This window comes from Scyliorhinus canicula, chromosome 8 (assembly GCF_902713615.1).
Source record: "Scyliorhinus canicula chromosome 8, sScyCan1.1, whole genome shotgun sequence".
Classification (NCBI taxonomy): domain Eukaryota; kingdom Metazoa; phylum Chordata; class Chondrichthyes; order Carcharhiniformes; family Scyliorhinidae; genus Scyliorhinus; species Scyliorhinus canicula.
In genome coordinates, this window is record NC_052153.1 from 9,682,664 (window position 1) to 9,698,620 (window position 15,957).

The window sequence follows — 15,957 nt, forward strand, 5'->3', positions numbered from 1 at the left end:
GTTGGTGGAGCTATTGGGGGAGGGGGACGATCCCTCCCGATATGAACTGGATCGGGCTCATCGGTCGTGGAGGCCTATACGAAAGGCGAGTGAGCAGTCAAGAGTAGTAACTGTGTGTTTCCATAGGTACAGTGTGAAGGAGAAGGTCCTGTGCTGGGCAAAGCTGGTATACGCATATACCAGGACTTTACGGTGGAGCTGGCGAGGAGGCGGGCTGCCTTCAGCCGGGTGAAGAAGGCACTGTACATCAGCAAGGTGCAGTGCGGCATAGTATATCCAGTTAATTTGAGGGTGACCTACAAATCCAAGGATTTTTATTTTGGGACGGCGGAAGCAGCGGAGGAGTTTGCTAAGGCAGGATTGTGGCAGAATTGAGAAATGGTCATGTACCGATGTAGGCACATGTAACTTTGTTTTTTCACTGTGTGTTGGTGTATGTACTAAATTGGTCGATGCTGTATATATTTGGGTAAGGGAAGAGTTGGGACTTTCGTTTGCAATGATGGTTCTTTGGAGCTTGGGTGTGTATGCGAGGGTTGTGTGTTAAAGGAGATTTTTTGGTTTTCCTGGGACCGGGCAGGGGGCAAGGAGACCCAGGTGGGGGCCTCCATGATGGCCGGTTTAAGCCGGCCAGTGAACGGGAGTGAGGTGGGGGGAGGGGCTGCGGCCATCGGACCTGGTAGAACAGGTTTCGGTGTGTCTAGCCGGGGTGAAATGTTGGTCGAAGGAACCAGGGTTGGGGGAAGGAGTTTACAAGAGGAAGTGGAGGAGAGTTGTCTGGGTGGGGGGTGACTACGGTTCACGGGTGTCATTCACGGTACTCTTTCGGGGATTAGATGGCATTGAATATTGTGTGTGCATGTGGGGGGTTGGGTGGACTGTATATGTCAATGGTGACCATAGGCGATTCCTGATTCCTTTTTCTTTTCCACCTTGGGAGGTTTTGTTTTATTTGATGCTTTCAGTGTCATGCGGGCCGTTGTTTGGGGGGTGGTGGGAGGATGGGATAGTTGTTGTTAATAAGGGGATTGACATTGTATTCGTTACCGTTTACTGTTTGTTGGTGGGGTGTAAATTCTGAAGAAAATGGAGAATAAAAATATATACAAAAAAATATATACATCTTGGACGAAAACAAGTGACCCCAGAGAACTCCATTTAATATCTTCCCCAGTCTATACTTCTCATGAATACTGTTAAACCCAACATCTTATGCAGTTTCATGCACTACACTAGATATTTCCTTAGTTTAATCAGAAGATTTACAAAGAACTTCATTAATACAAGTTGTAAATTCAGCTTACACTATATGGAATTAACCATATAACCTGAAACTTATCAAGCCTACTTTCTGAAAAAAAAGCTAATAATCAAAATCTTCCCTTTCTAAAACCTGCCAGACACTCAAGTTGAGTTTTTTTAAGGTATAATTCCAGCTTACTCCTTAGAACAGAGCCCACTACTTTGTACTTTAACGACAGTATCCACTGTTGCTGATTTGGTAAAGCAGAGGGTGTTGAGAAACTGAGCCAGTGCTAGCCATGAGGCTTCAATGGCTGCTCCCAGAAATGATGCAAACCGGCCATTTTAAATGTAAATACTTAGGCGATAAATACTCCACAAGACCATATAAAAACTCATGCTGGGAATAGCTTTGACTATATCATGCACCCATGAAAAATTTCACAACCATCTCCCCTCCTTAGTTACAGTAGCCAAGTACCAATTGTTTTTTGAAGGGTTTCAAATTCCTCCTGCTGCTTGTGGTAGGAGCTCTGTTGAAGCTTTACAAGCAGTAGTTCTTCCTCCTGAGATTTCAATTCACACTGCAGTTTCAACTCTCGGTATCTGCAAAGATTTGTGAAAAAGTTTACATTGTCGCACCAAACTATGGTATAGGAATACAGAAAATTTAATTTACTGAATTGTTTCAGTCCAAATAAACAGATGTCTGCAGTGAACATTAAGTCTATTTTTTTTCTTGCTGATTGGTTAGGCATTTTCCTGCCTTTTCGTTGTACTGCTAAATTTTAATCTACAAAACTTCACCCCCACATACTTGGATTCTGAATCTAGCCAGCACAAACAACTTTTTTGCAGGAGTTCAAAGATATGCATATAAAAGGCAAGATTATTTCCAGTAGCCAGGTCACAGCCCCAGATTTACCACTCCCTCCTGGCTAGAATCAGCATGATTAATAACCAAGCTGCAGAACAATAACATTAGAAAAGGTAGAATCCAATAGGTCAGCACAGCTCAGGGAATGGGAAGTGAATGAAGCAGGATATTATTTCTGACTGTTGGGCAGCACGGTGGCACAGTGGTCAGCACAGTTGCTTCACAGCTCCAGGGTCCCAGGTTCGATTCCCTGCTTGGGTCACAGTCTGTGCGGAGACTGCACATTCTCCCAGTGTTTGCGTGGGTTTCCTCGGGTGCTCCGGTTTTCTCCCACAGTCCAAAGATGTGTGGGTTAGGTGGACTGGCCGTGCTAAATTGCCCTTAGGTGTTGAAAAAGGTTGGGTGGGGTTATTGGGTTACAGGGATAGGGTGGAGGTGTGGGCTTAAATGGGGTGCTCTTTCCAAGGGCTGGTGGAACCTCGGTGGGCCAAATGGCCTCCTTCTGCACTGCAAATTATATGTAAACTCTATGTATTCATTCAGAATCAGAGGAAAGGAGCATCCCATTTTATAAAGTAACAACAGCCACTTGGCCTCACAAAGATCCTGTTGCCAACGACTTTCTGCAATAAACAGAGGGATAGAGGAAGAAGAAAAAAGCTCATTCTGTACTCTATAACACAGATGCACGTTTGGGCTAAGGCAGAGGGATCCTTGGGGCAGGAATGGCTTGGTGGCAAAGGGAAGGTACAGTGAAAGGAGAAAATGAGCGAGACAGTTAATGTGACAGGATGGTCACAATCATAACAGAGGCCCGTGGACTCTTCACACTCATTGAGGTTTGCGACTTCAAGACCAATTAATTCAGCTCTCATGCAGAATACTTAAGGTGACATCAGTCCTTTGCTGAGGGGCAATAATTTGTTTGAGGTATCCTCCTTTGGATGAGATATCAAACAGAAAAATAACAGAAAAAGTCAAATAATTGTAACTAGTTCAAAGATAAATTGCTGGTTTATACTCCATAAGCATTCTAGGTAATCAAATAGGTAGAATAAAAATATTTTCAAAACCCAAGGAGCAGACGTACTTTTCCACAATATTTTTTAGGCTCTCCAGCTCTTTATTCACTTTCTGTAAGTTAGCTTGTTTAGATTTGAGCTCATCCTGGACATCTTTCAGCTCCTGGAGTTTAACCAACACTGAGACAGACTGCATTCGAGCACCTGATTAATAGAATTAATGCACAATGGGTCACAAATCACAAATGCCATTCATTGATCTTACACAAGAGAACAAAAGAGCAATGTGTAAAAGCACATTCTGGTCTTCCGTAACCTACAAACTTCAATACAATTTGTCGAAACAAATAATGGAAGTATCCGGATAATGTGCACATGAACCTACATTTGACCAGACTATCAGATTTTTGCTTGCGATACCATTCTACTGCACTGACACTAGTGGTTGCAAAAAGGGCATTCTTTGTCTTGGAGGTTTTTTGGTGTTTTTCTTTTGTCATAGAACATGAAGACCTAAATACTTATTCTGGGCCTAATTGATACTCAACAGCTCAAGGGAGGTTGACAGGCGTCTGCATATTATAATCTCTGTGATTGTTGGGTCGTGTGTTTGAAAATATTTCTGCAGACAGGTACCAATTGGATTATTTATAGCAGAAATGGGCGGTTGGTGGGAGGGTACAGCCATTCAGCTCAACAACAAGCGTGCGGCAAAATCTTAATGTCATTTGCAGCTGCAGTTGTGCGGACACGCATTTAGGATCTTCTGAATGACTGATCATAAGACCATAAGACATAGGAGGAGAATTAGGCCACTCGGCCCATCAAGTCTGCTCCGCCATTCAATCGTGGCTGATATTATTTATCATCCCCATTCTCCCGCCATCTCTCCACAAACCATAATCCCCTTATTAATCAAGAATCAATCGATCTCTGTCATCTACCGGTGTTGAGATACAGCAAAAACAAAGTTTATTCTGGTGCACTTGCAGAAGAGGATCTTGGGACAGTGCATCGGTGGCCAGCTTATTTCAAATCAAACGGTGATTCACGTTAGCGAGCCACCATATAAAAGTACTTATTCGAGGTTCAGTTCAGTGCCTCTCAGAAAAAGCTCTTTTCTTATTCCAACAACTGGGCGGCATGGTGGCGCTGTGGTCATCACTGCTGCCTATGGCGCTGAGGACCCGGGTTCGATCCCAGCCCTGGGTAACTGTCCGTGTGGAGTTTGCACATTCTCCCTGCGTCTGCGTGGTTCTCACCCCCACAACACAAAAGACGTGCAGGGTAGGTGGATTGGCCACGCTAAATTGCCCCCTAAATGGAAAAAAATAATTGGACACAATTTTAACACCCGGTCCCAGGGACAACGGAGGCTGAAAAAGCTGTAAGAAGGCACAGGGAGGAGAAATGTCCAAGTTTGGGAAATAAATGTCCCAAGTTTGGGAAAAAAACGGCCTTGTGTAATTTTATTTTTTCACTGCGTGCTGGTGTATGTACTAAATGAGTCAACACTGTATATTTGGACAAGGGAAGAGTTGGGACTTTAATTTGCAATGATGGTTGTTTGGAGCTTGGGTGTGTATTCTGGGGTTGTGTGCTAACGGGGAGTTCTTGGTTTTCCTGGGGCCGGGCAAGGGGGAAGGAGACCCGGTCGGGGCCACCACGCTGGCTGGTTTAAGCCGACCAATGAACGGGAGTGAGGTGGGGGGCAGGGGGCTGCGGCCATCGGAGCCTGGTAGAACAGGTTTCAGTGAGTCTAGCCGGGGTGAAAAGTTGGGGGAAGGAACAGAGGCTGGGGGGAGGAATTTACAAGAGGAAGTGGAGGGGAGTCTGGTGGGGGTCTACAATTCCTGGGTGTCATTCACGGTACTGCTTTGGGGATTGGATGGCTTTGAATATTGGGGGGGGGGGGGGGCAGTATATATCTTAATGGTGACCATAGGCGATTCCCGATTCCTTTTTCTCCTTGGGAGGGTTTGTTTTATTTGATGCTTATATTGTCATGTGGGCTGTTGTTTGGGGGGGTGGTGGGAGGATGGGATCGGTGTTGTTAATAAGGGGATTTACATTGTATTTGTTACCGTTTACTGTTTGTTGGTGGGGTGTAAATTTTGAAGAAAATGGAGAATAAAAATATTTTTTAAAAGTCTGAAGTCAAAAAAGTGAACGAGATGGGATTTTACGACATTAGACCCGGGTTTAATGAATTCATATTTCACCATCTGCCATTGTGGGATTTGAACCTGGGTCCCTACAGTATTAACCCTTGGCTAACTAGTCCAGTGACAATACCTCTATGCAACTGCATAACAACATTTATCTGAATGCGGAGTGGTTAACAGCACATTGACCCTCTATTCTTTACAATCGGCACTCGAGTGGTCTGCAAATGCTGAACAAAAGGCAAACATCTAACCCAAAAATACTAACAATTTAGAGGCGAGTATAAAGCTGAAAAAGGGGAAAAAAGGCATTTTTTGCATCCATTCAGATACAATGCACAGCAGTGCAAAAATGGTTTGAGTTTTAATAATAATAATAATAATAATCTTTATTGTTACAAGTAGGCTTACATTAACACTGCAATGAAGTTACTGTGAAAAGCCCCTAGTCGCCACACTCTGGCACCTGTTCGGGTACAGAGAGGGAGAATTCAGAATGTCCAAATTACCTAACAGCACATCTTTCGGGACTTGTGGGAGGAAACCGGAGCACCCGCAGGAAACCCACGCAGATACAGGGAGAATGCACAGGCAGCGACCCAAGCCAGGAATTGAACCCGAGACCCTAGCGATGTGAAGCAACAATGCTAACCACTGTGCTACCATGCCACCCGTAAGCAATAGCTCTTGATTAAACTTGACTAAAGGAAATTTTCAGTCATTTAGTACTGGTTTGAGCATTATCTTGACCAACATAACATTATTCTTATTTAAATTCGTATCCGACTTTCATTACAATCATGTTTCATCACTTTATGAAACCAGAAGTTTTTTTTGATCTTGTAGTGTACCAAACCGAGGCACTTTTAGTAAGGTTCCAGGATACATTTTCTCACCCACATCATAAAAACGCAAACAACATGAGTAAAAAAAAAGATCAGCAATCTGTCCCAAATAGAGAAGCACTCTAACCTCCACTTAACGTTCCCTGTGGGTCAAATGTATCTCCACCAAGAGTAACCGTCTTTGTCATTATCCGAGGATCAAAGGTCACCTTCTTGGCATTATCCAAGCAGTCACATACTAACACAGATCCAAAAACGTACTCCATTGCCTTCTTTACTTCATGCTCATATCCAACCAGGGACAAGGCCACGTGCACATTGTCTGCACCCACCTAAAATAAAGAAACCAAAAAAAGAAATGAATTACAATCAGCTGTACAACAACTGCACTTTAGATCATGAATATAGATTTATAACCTACAGCATAATGTGCTTATCTAGCTTTTCTTAAATGCATTTATGCAATTCGCCCCAACGCCTCATTGTCGCACAGTCCACAACCGTACCACTCTCTGGGTAAAGAAGTGTTTTCTGAATTCTCTATTGGATATATTACTGATTATCTTATATTTATATACTTACAGCTTCACACTCCCCCACAAGTGGAACCATTTTCTCTACGTCTAATTTATCATAATCAAACATACCCCAAAAAGAGCAAGAAACGTGTCGGAAACTGACTGGATTTTTCCTTTCAAAACGCCTTTTTTCTCCACAATGTGTATATATCACAGGCAATAAAAACAGCCAACGGATGCTTTCTGGCAAAGCATGGTCCTATTCATTTACAATAATATACCAGAGTGGAGAGTATTGCAAGGTGAACACTAAGTTAGTTTCATCCTCGGAATCACACAGCACAGGTGGTGGTTATTCGGCCCATCATGCCTGTGCTAGCTCTTTGAAAGAGTTTCCCAATTGTCCCATTCCCTTCCCCATTCCCCTGCAACTTTTTCCCTTCCATGTATGTGTACAATTTTCTTGTGAAAGTTGTTCCTGAATCTGCTTCCACTACTTTAATCATACAGTGCAATCGCAATCATAACTCTGTGGATGAACATTTCTACTCCTTTCCCCTCTGATCTATCCAAGAACGAGCAAACAAATTAAGAAAATTCATAAAACTACAAACTATCATACACAAAGTGTACCAGTCACAATTGACTGACACATTATTGCTAGTGCAAAAAAACTGCCTGGAAACCTTTAAACAACACTTGTCTGGCATCAACTATCACAATACTTATTGCTCCACATATCTGAGTGTATCAAACAAACCCGATCAAGGTGATCACAGCAGTTACAATTAATCCGTCATACAGAATAGCTTTAAACTCAAACAGGTCTAAGATTATTAAACATGTACCTGTTATTATGCAAAAGCACTCAGGCAAACAAGGGTAGAAGTACATGCAAAATCATTAAGCTCATAGTCCAAACATCTCAACATCCTGAGCTTACCAGGTTTTTGGCAGTCTGAACAGTATTTTCATTAATGCATTTAGCAGAAATTTTGTTGAGTGGTACGATGGTGCATCTTCGTTTCAGCTCTCCTTTTTCTAAAAGCTTCTTGCCAGTCATCTAAACAAAGAAATTTTGGAGGAAAATTACAGTCACTGGAGATCTAGGTGTGGAGATATGACAGCAGTCTTAGTTGAATTGACTCCAGAAACAGTGGCGTCTATCAAAAGGTATTATCTGTGCTAATCACTTACCTCTGTGTCCACCACAACATTGTACAGACGACCTCCAGCAACCACTTCCAACGCTGTCGCTGTTGAGATATCTTTCACAGAGAGAAGTGTGACAACAAGCCCTTTCACACGATTAGAGTCCCAATTTTTTTCAGGATCCCTAAAAGTAAGTATTCCAGAATTTTGTTTTCAATTAGATTTTAAACGTCTTCAACAATAGATAGCAAGGCATTTAAAACGCCTGTACACCAGAATCTGGACGATTAAGCCATTTGGCCTATTGAATCTTCTCCGCCATTCAATATGATCATGGATCAGCTGATTATGGCCTCAACTCCACTTTCCTGTCTGTCCCCATTAACTTTTTGTTCCTTTGTCGATCAAACATCTATCTAAATATATTCAATGACCCAAGCCTTCCCTGCTTTCTGAGTAAGAGAATTCCACTCTGAGGAAAAAATAAATTTTCCTCAGCTCAATCTTAAATGCTTGGCCCTAATTTTTCCAATGGTGTCCTCTTGTTCTAGACTCCCCCCACATGGGGAAACATCCTCCCAGCATTAGCCCTGTCAAGTCCCTTCAGAATTTTTATTTATTTTGATACAATCACCTCACACTTCCATGGGTTTAAGCCCATCATGTTTAATCTTTCTTCACAAGATAATCGCTTCGTGCCAGGAGTTCTGGGAGTGGACCTTCTCTGAATTGCTTCCAATGAAATTATATCTTTTCTTAAGGAGACCAAAACTGCACACACTCAACCAAATGTGGTTTAACAAAGCCCCTGCACAGTTGCAGCAAGACTTACATCCAATTCCTTTTGCAATAAATCCCAACATTCCCTTTGCCTTCCCGATCACCTACTGTAACCTGCATAATATTTTGTAGATCACGTCTAACTGGACACTCGGATCACTCTACACCATATAGTTCAACAGTCTTTCATCATTCAAATAATATACAGGCAGTGTCTTAAATCTGGCTATCCAAAAACCATCAACATCCGGAAAACTGACATATTCAAGCTGCCATGCATGAATTTAACAAGTAAAAAGAATGACTGACTTGCTTGGCTAGACGTTATCTCGGCAAAGGTGCATCGTTTAGATAGGAGCTTTGCATGTCTGTCTTTTCCCATGCTCCAAGTGACTCATGGCCAGACTGGGCCCAAATCGAAAACCAGCAAGATCTGAAATCCAACATGAATCCGTTCTAGGGCAGCAAGGTGGCGCAGTGATTAGCACTGCTGCCTCACGGCGCCGAGGTCTGGGGTTCGATCCAGGCTCTGGGTCACTGTCCGTGTGGAATTTCTCCCCATGTTTGCGTGGGTTTCGCCCCCACAACCCAAAGATGTCCAGGCTAGGTGGATTGGCCACACTAAATTGCCCCTTAATTGGAAAAAATGAATTGGGTACTCTAAATTTATTTTTTAAAAAGAACCCCGTTCTATGGTTGCTGGTTTTGAGACACTACCTGTTTTTCCTGCCAAAGTGGACAAGCTCACATTTTTCCCCACAGTATACTCCATCTTCCAAATTTTTAATTTTCTAAATCCCCCTGCAGGCTCTATGCCCTCTTCACAACTCACTTTCCTGTCGATCTTTGTGTCATCAGCAAATCTTGCAACCATATAAATTGATCCTTTCACCAAAAACTAATCAGTTCTTCCTCAGGCCAAGCTTCATTGAAATCTGTGTATTCGTATTTGATGCATATTGTTTACAAACAAAAAGACAGACTAACAGGGGCAAAACATTACAAATGCCACCTTCAGTGGCGCAAGTAATTGAGCACATAATTTATGTACATAATCGAGTACATATACAGCAGGGCTAGTTTAGCTCAGTGGGCTAGATAGCTGGTCAGCAGCGTGGGTTCAATTCCTGTACCAGCTGGGAATTCGGAATTCTCATGTACCCGGACAGGCTCCGGAATGTGGCGACAAGGGGCTTTTCACAGTAACTTCATTGCAGTGTTAATGTAAGCCTACTTGTGGCAATAAAGGATTGTTATTATCATTTCTACTGTATTTTAGAAAGATGTTAAATGAGCTGCAAAATCAAATCCTGATATGTGAAGAATGCAAAAGTCAAACAAATCCACCAACTGATTTTTAAAAATGACACAATATAGATTGTTGAATTCCATAGGGCAGGGACTCACTTTGGGTACCTGGGGGTGCATGTTGCCCGGGAAAGGGGGGGGGGGGGGGGGGGGGGGGGGGGGGGGGGCTCCGCAGGTACAATATTTCTAGTTTGGTGGGGAGAGTGAAAGCTGATCTGGCAAGGGCAGCAGAGCAGAGCTACTGATCAGCTGTTCTGGGGAAATTTGCATACGTGCAGTGCGGTCAGCCTAAGTTGAAGGTGAATCTGCGAAGGGGACCCGAGGAGTTTGAGTGAAGGCAATCATCCAGCAGAGGGCAGCAGAGCAGAGCTACTGATCAGCTGTTCTGGGGAAATTTGCATACGTGCAGTGCGGTCAGCCTAAGTTGAAGGTGAATCTGCGAAGGGGACCCGAGGAGTTTGAGTGAAGGCAATCATCCAGCAGAGGGCAGCAGAGCAGAGCTACTGATCAGCTGTTCTGGGGAAATTTGCATACGTGCAGTGCGGTCAGCCTAAGTTGAAGGTGAATCTGCGAAGGGGACCCGAGGAGTTTGAGTGAAGGCAATCATCCAGCAGAGGGCAGCAGAGCAGAGCTACTGATCAGCTGTTCTGGGGAAATTTGCATACGTGCAGTGCGGTCAGCCTAAGTTGAAGGTGAATCTGCGAAGGGGACCCGAGGAGTTTGAGTGAAGGCAATCATCCAGCAGAGGGCAGCAGAGCAGAGCTACTGATCAGCTGTTCTGGGGAAATTTGCATACGTGCAGTGCGGTCAGCCTAAGTTGAAGGTGGTTTGTGGAGAGGCTGTTGGCAAGTGACAGTTAAACCTGAAACACTTCGTGAGTGTTTCCCACCCTACCTCCTCCTCTAACCAACCCCCCCACCCCACGGTGGTTGGGAAGCGGGAGCAGGGGCCTGTCGTGAAGGTGAGTGAGTGCCTTTAATTTGCTTACCTTTGAGCGGGAGCAGGGTTTGAGGTAATATCAGGTAAGCTCTTCCTTTCTTTTTCTTTTTCTTGTTATTTTTAAATCTAGAGGTGATGTCAGGGAAGGCAGTACAATGCTCCTCCTGCAGAATGTTTGAGGTGAGGGACGCCGTCAGTGTCCCTGCTGATTTCATCTGTGGGAAGTGCACCCAACTCCAGCTCCTCAAAAACCGTGTTAGGGACCTGGAGCTTGAGCTGGATGAACTTCGGATCATTCGGGAGGCAGAGGGGGTCATAGATAGGAGCTTCAGGGAAATAGTTACACCAAAGACTGGAGATAGATGGGTAACTGTAAGAGGGACTGGGAAGAAGCAGTCAGTGCAGGGACCCCCTGCGGTCGTTCCCCTGAGTAACAAGTATACCGTTTTGGATACTTGTGGGGGGGACGACTTACCAGGGGTAAGCCATGGGGTACGGGCCTCTGGCACGGAGTCTGTCCCTGTTGCTCAGAAGGGAAGGGGGGAAAGGAGTAGAACATTAGTAATTGGGGACTCAATAGTCAGGGGCACAGATAGGAGATTTTGTGGGAGCGACAGAGACTCACGTTTGGTATGTTGCCTCCCAGGTGCAAGGGTACGTGATGTCTCGGATCGTGTTTTCCGGGTCCTTAAGGGGGAGGGGGAGCAGCCCCAAGTCGTAGTCCACATTGGCACTAACGACATAGGTAGGAAAGGGGACAAGGATGTCAGGCAGGCCTTTAGGGAGCTAGGATGGAAGCTCAGAGCGAGAACAAACAGAGTTGTTATCTCTGGGTTGTTGCCCGTGCCACGTGATAGTGAGATGAGGAATAGGGAGAGAGAGCAATTAAACACGTGGCTACAGGGATGGTGCAGGCGGGAGGGATTCAGATTTCTGGATAACTGGGGCTCTTTCTGGGGAAGGTGGGACCTCTATAGACAGGATGGTCTACATCTGAACCTGAGGGGCACCAATATCCTGGGGGGGAGATTTGTTAGTGCTCTTTGGGGGGGTTTAAACTAATTCAGCAGGGGCATGGGAACCTGGATTGTAGTTTTAGGGTACGGGAGATTGAGAGTATAGAGGTCAGGAGCACAGATTTGACTTCGCAGGAGGGTGCCAGTGTTCAGGTAGGTGGTTTGAAGTGTGTCTACTTCAATGCCAGGAGTATACGAAATAAGGTAGGGGAACTGGCAGCATGGGTTGGTACCTGGGACTTCGATGTTGTGGCCATTTCAGAGACATGGATAGAGCAGGGACAGGAATGGTTGTTGCAGGTTCCGGGGTTTAGGTGTTTTAGTAAGTTCAGAGAAGGGGGCAAAAGAGGGGGAGGTGTGGCGCTGCTAGTCAAGGACAGTATTACGGTGGCGGAAAGGATGCTAGATGGGGACTCTTCTTCTGAGGTAGTATGGGCTGAGGTTAGAACAGGAAAGGAGAGGTCACCCTGTTGGGAGTTTTCTATAGGCCACCTAATAGTTCTAGGGATGTAGAGGAAGGATGGCGAAGATGATTCTGGAAAAGAGCGAAAGTAACAGGGTAGTTGTTATGGGAGACTTTAACTTTCCAAACATTGACTGGAAAAGATATAGTTCGAGTACATTAGATGGGTCATTCTTTGTACAATGTGTGCAGGAGGGTTTCCTGACACAATATGTTGACAGGCCAACAAGAGGCGAGGCCACATTGGATTTGGTTTTGGGTAATGAACCAGGCCAGGTGTTAGATCTGGAGGTAGGTGAGCACTTTGGAAACAGTGACCACAATTCGGTGACCTTTACGTTAGTGATGGAAAGGGATAAGTATACCCCGCAGGGCAAGAGTTATAGCTGGGGGAAGGGCAATTATGATGCCATTAGACATGACTTAGGATGTGTTGGTTGGAGAAGTAGGCTGCAAGGGTTGGGCACACTGGATATGTGGAGTTTGTTCAAGGAACAGCTATTGCATGTTCTTGATAAGTACGTACCAGTCAGGCAGGGAGGAAGGGGTCGAGCGAGGGAACCGTGGTTTACCAAAGAAGTGGAATCTCTTGTTAAGAGGAAGAAGGAGGCCTATGTAAAGATGAGGCGTGAAGTTTCTGTTGGGGCGCTTGATATTTACAAGGAAGCGAGGAAGGATCTAAAGAGAGAGCTGAGACGAGCAAGGAGGGGACATGAGAAGTCTTTGGCAGGTAGGATCAAGGAAAACCCAAAGCTTTCTATAGGTATGTCAGGAATAAAAGAATGACTAGGGTAAGAGTAGGGCCAGTCAAGGACAGTGGTGGGAAGTTGTGTGTGGAGGCTGAGGAGATAAGCGAGATACTAAATGAATACTTTTCGTCAGTATTCACTCAAGAAAAAGATAATATTGTGGAGGAGAATGCTGAGACCCAGGCTATTAGAATAGATGGCATTGAGGTGCGTAGGGAAGAAGTGTTGGCAATTCTGGACAAGGTGAAAATAGATAAGTCCCCGGGGCCGGATGGGATTTATCCTAGGATTCTCTGGGAAGCCAGGGAAGAGATTGCTGAGCCTTTGGCTTTGATTTTTAGGTCATCATTGGCTACAGGAATAGTGCCAGAGGACTGGAGGATAGCAAATGTGGTCCCTTTGTTCAAGAAGGGGAGTAGAGATAACCCCGGTAACTATAGGCCGGTGAGCCTAACGTCTGTGGTGGGTAAAGTCTTGGAGAGGATTATAAAAGATACGATTTATAATCATCTAGATAGGAATAATATGATTAGGGACAGTCAGCATGGTTTTGTGAAGGGTAGGTCATGCCTCACAAACCTTATCGAGTTCTTTGAGAAGGTGACTGAACAGGTAGACGAGGGTAGAGCAGTTGATGTGGTGTATATGGATTTCAGTAAAGCGTTTGATAAGGTTCCCCACGGTCGTCTATTGCAGAAAATACGGAGGCTGGGGATTGAGGGTGATTTAGAGATGTGGATCAGAAATTGGCTAGTTGAAAGAAGACAGAGAGTGGTAGTTGATGGGAAATGTTCAGAATGGAGTTCAGTTACGAGTGGCGTACCACAAGGATCTGTTCTGGGGCCGTTGCTGTTTGTCATTTTTATAAATGACCTAGAGGAGGGCGCAGAAGGATGGGTGAGTAAATTTGCAGACGACACTAAAGTCGGTGGAGTTGTAGACAGTGCGGAAGGATGTTGCAGGTTACAGAGGGACATAGATAGGCTGCAGAGCTGGGCTGAGAGGTGGCAAATGGAGTTTAATGTGGAGAAGTGTGAGGTGATTCACTTTGGAAAGAATAACAGAAATGCGGAATATTTGGCTAATGGTAAAATTCTTGGTAGTGTGGATGAGCAGAGGGATCTCGGTGTCCATGTACATAGATCCCTGAAAGTTGCCACCCAGGTTGATAGGGTTGTGAAGAAGGCGTATGGTGTGTTGGCCTTTATTGGTAGAGGGATTGAGTTCCGGAGCCATGAGGTCATGTTGCAGTTGTACAAAACTCTAGTACGGCCGCATTTGGAGTATTGCGTACAGTTCTGGTCGCCTCATTATAGGAAGGACGTGGAAGCTTTGGAACGGGTGCAGAGGAGATTTACCAGGATGTTGCCAGGTATGGAGGGAAAATCTTATGAGGAAAGGCTGATGGACTTGAGGTTGTTTTCGTTAGAGAGAAGAAGGTTAAGAGGTGACTTAATAGAGGCATACAAAATGATCAGAGGGTTAGATAGGGTGGACAGCGAGAGCCTTCTCCCGCGGATGGAGGTGGCTAGCACGAGGGGACATAGCCTTAAATTGAGGGGTAATAGATATAGGACAGAGGTCAGAGGTGGGTTTTTTACGCAAAGAGTGGTGAGGCCGTGGAATGCCCTACCTGCAACAGTAGTGAACATGCCAACATTGAGGGCATTTAAAAATTTATTGGATAAGCATATGGATGATAAGGGCATAGTGTAGGTTAGATGGCCTTTAGATTTTTTCCATGTCGGTGCAACATCGAGGGCCGAAGGGCCTGTACTGCACTGTATCGTTCTATGTTCTATGTTCTAAGGTGGGATGGTCTCCTTCTGTCACTGGCGGGTTGGTACAGACGGTTAAAATGAATGTGTTGCTGCGATTTCTGTTTATTTTTCAATGCCTACCGATTTTCCTGCCAAAGGCTTTTTTCAGAGAGATTGAGGGAAGGATTACTTCGTTCATACGGGGAGGGAAGATGGCCAGAGTTAGAAGGGTGCTCCTACAGAGGGGAAGGCAGGCAGGGGGTTTGGGTCTTCCGGACCTGATGTATTACTACTGGATGGCAAATGTGGAGAAGGTGCGGAGCTGGGAGAGAGGGGTTGATTCCCAGTGGGTCAGGATGGAGGAAAGTTTGTGCAGGGGGTGGGGATTGAAAGCACTAGCAACAGCGCTGCTCCAGATAGCTCCGGGGAAATACTCAGGGAGTCCGGTAATAATAGCTTCATTGAGAATTTGGAGGCAGTTTCGCCAACACTTCAGATTGGGGGCAGGGTCAAGGGAAATGCTGATTCAAGGGAACCACAGATTTGAGCCAGGGAGGTGGGATGGAAATTTTCGGAAATAGGAGGAGAAGGGGATTAAGACACTAAAAGATTTGTTTCTTAGCGGTCGGTTTGCAGGTCTGAAGGAGCTGGAAGTGAAGTATGGGCTGGAGCAGGGGGAAATGTTTAGGTACATACATGTTCGAGATTTTGCCAGAAAGGAGATACAGAGCTTCCCAGTGGAGCCAGCTTCCACATTGCTGGAGGAGGTGCTGACGACAGAGAGACTGGAAAAGGGGGGTAGTGTCAGCCATTTACGGAGCTATTTTGGAAGAGGACAAGGCACCACTGGAAGGGATCAAAGCAAAGTGGGAGAGAAGAGTTGGGAGGGGATATGGAGGGGGAATTCTGGTGTGAGGTGCTCCAGAGTAAATGCCTCCACCTCGTGCGCAAGGTTGGGGCTGATAAAGAGGCCGGTGTGCTGGCCTTTGCGTCCCTAGTAGCCCGGCGAAGGATCTTGCTACAATGGAAGGATGCGAGGCCCCCAAGCGTGGAGACCTGGATCAATGACATGGCGGGTTTCATTAAGCTAGAGAAGATCAAATTCGCCCTGAGAGGGTCGG

At 45.2% G+C, this 15,957-nt stretch overlaps 1 protein-coding gene across 1 annotated transcript in view; it reads right to left on the minus strand.

Annotated features, from left to right (window-relative positions):
• smc2 (structural maintenance of chromosomes 2) overlaps positions 1-15,957 on the minus strand; it is a 56,386-nt gene that overhangs the window by 22,062 nt on the left and 18,367 nt on the right. The window contains 5 exon segments of the mRNA XM_038804147.1: positions 1,724-1,848; positions 3,210-3,345; positions 6,279-6,483; positions 7,613-7,732; positions 7,867-8,005. Coding sequence (XP_038660075.1) covers positions 1,724-1,848; positions 3,210-3,345; positions 6,279-6,483; positions 7,613-7,732; positions 7,867-8,005 — 725 coding nt within the window.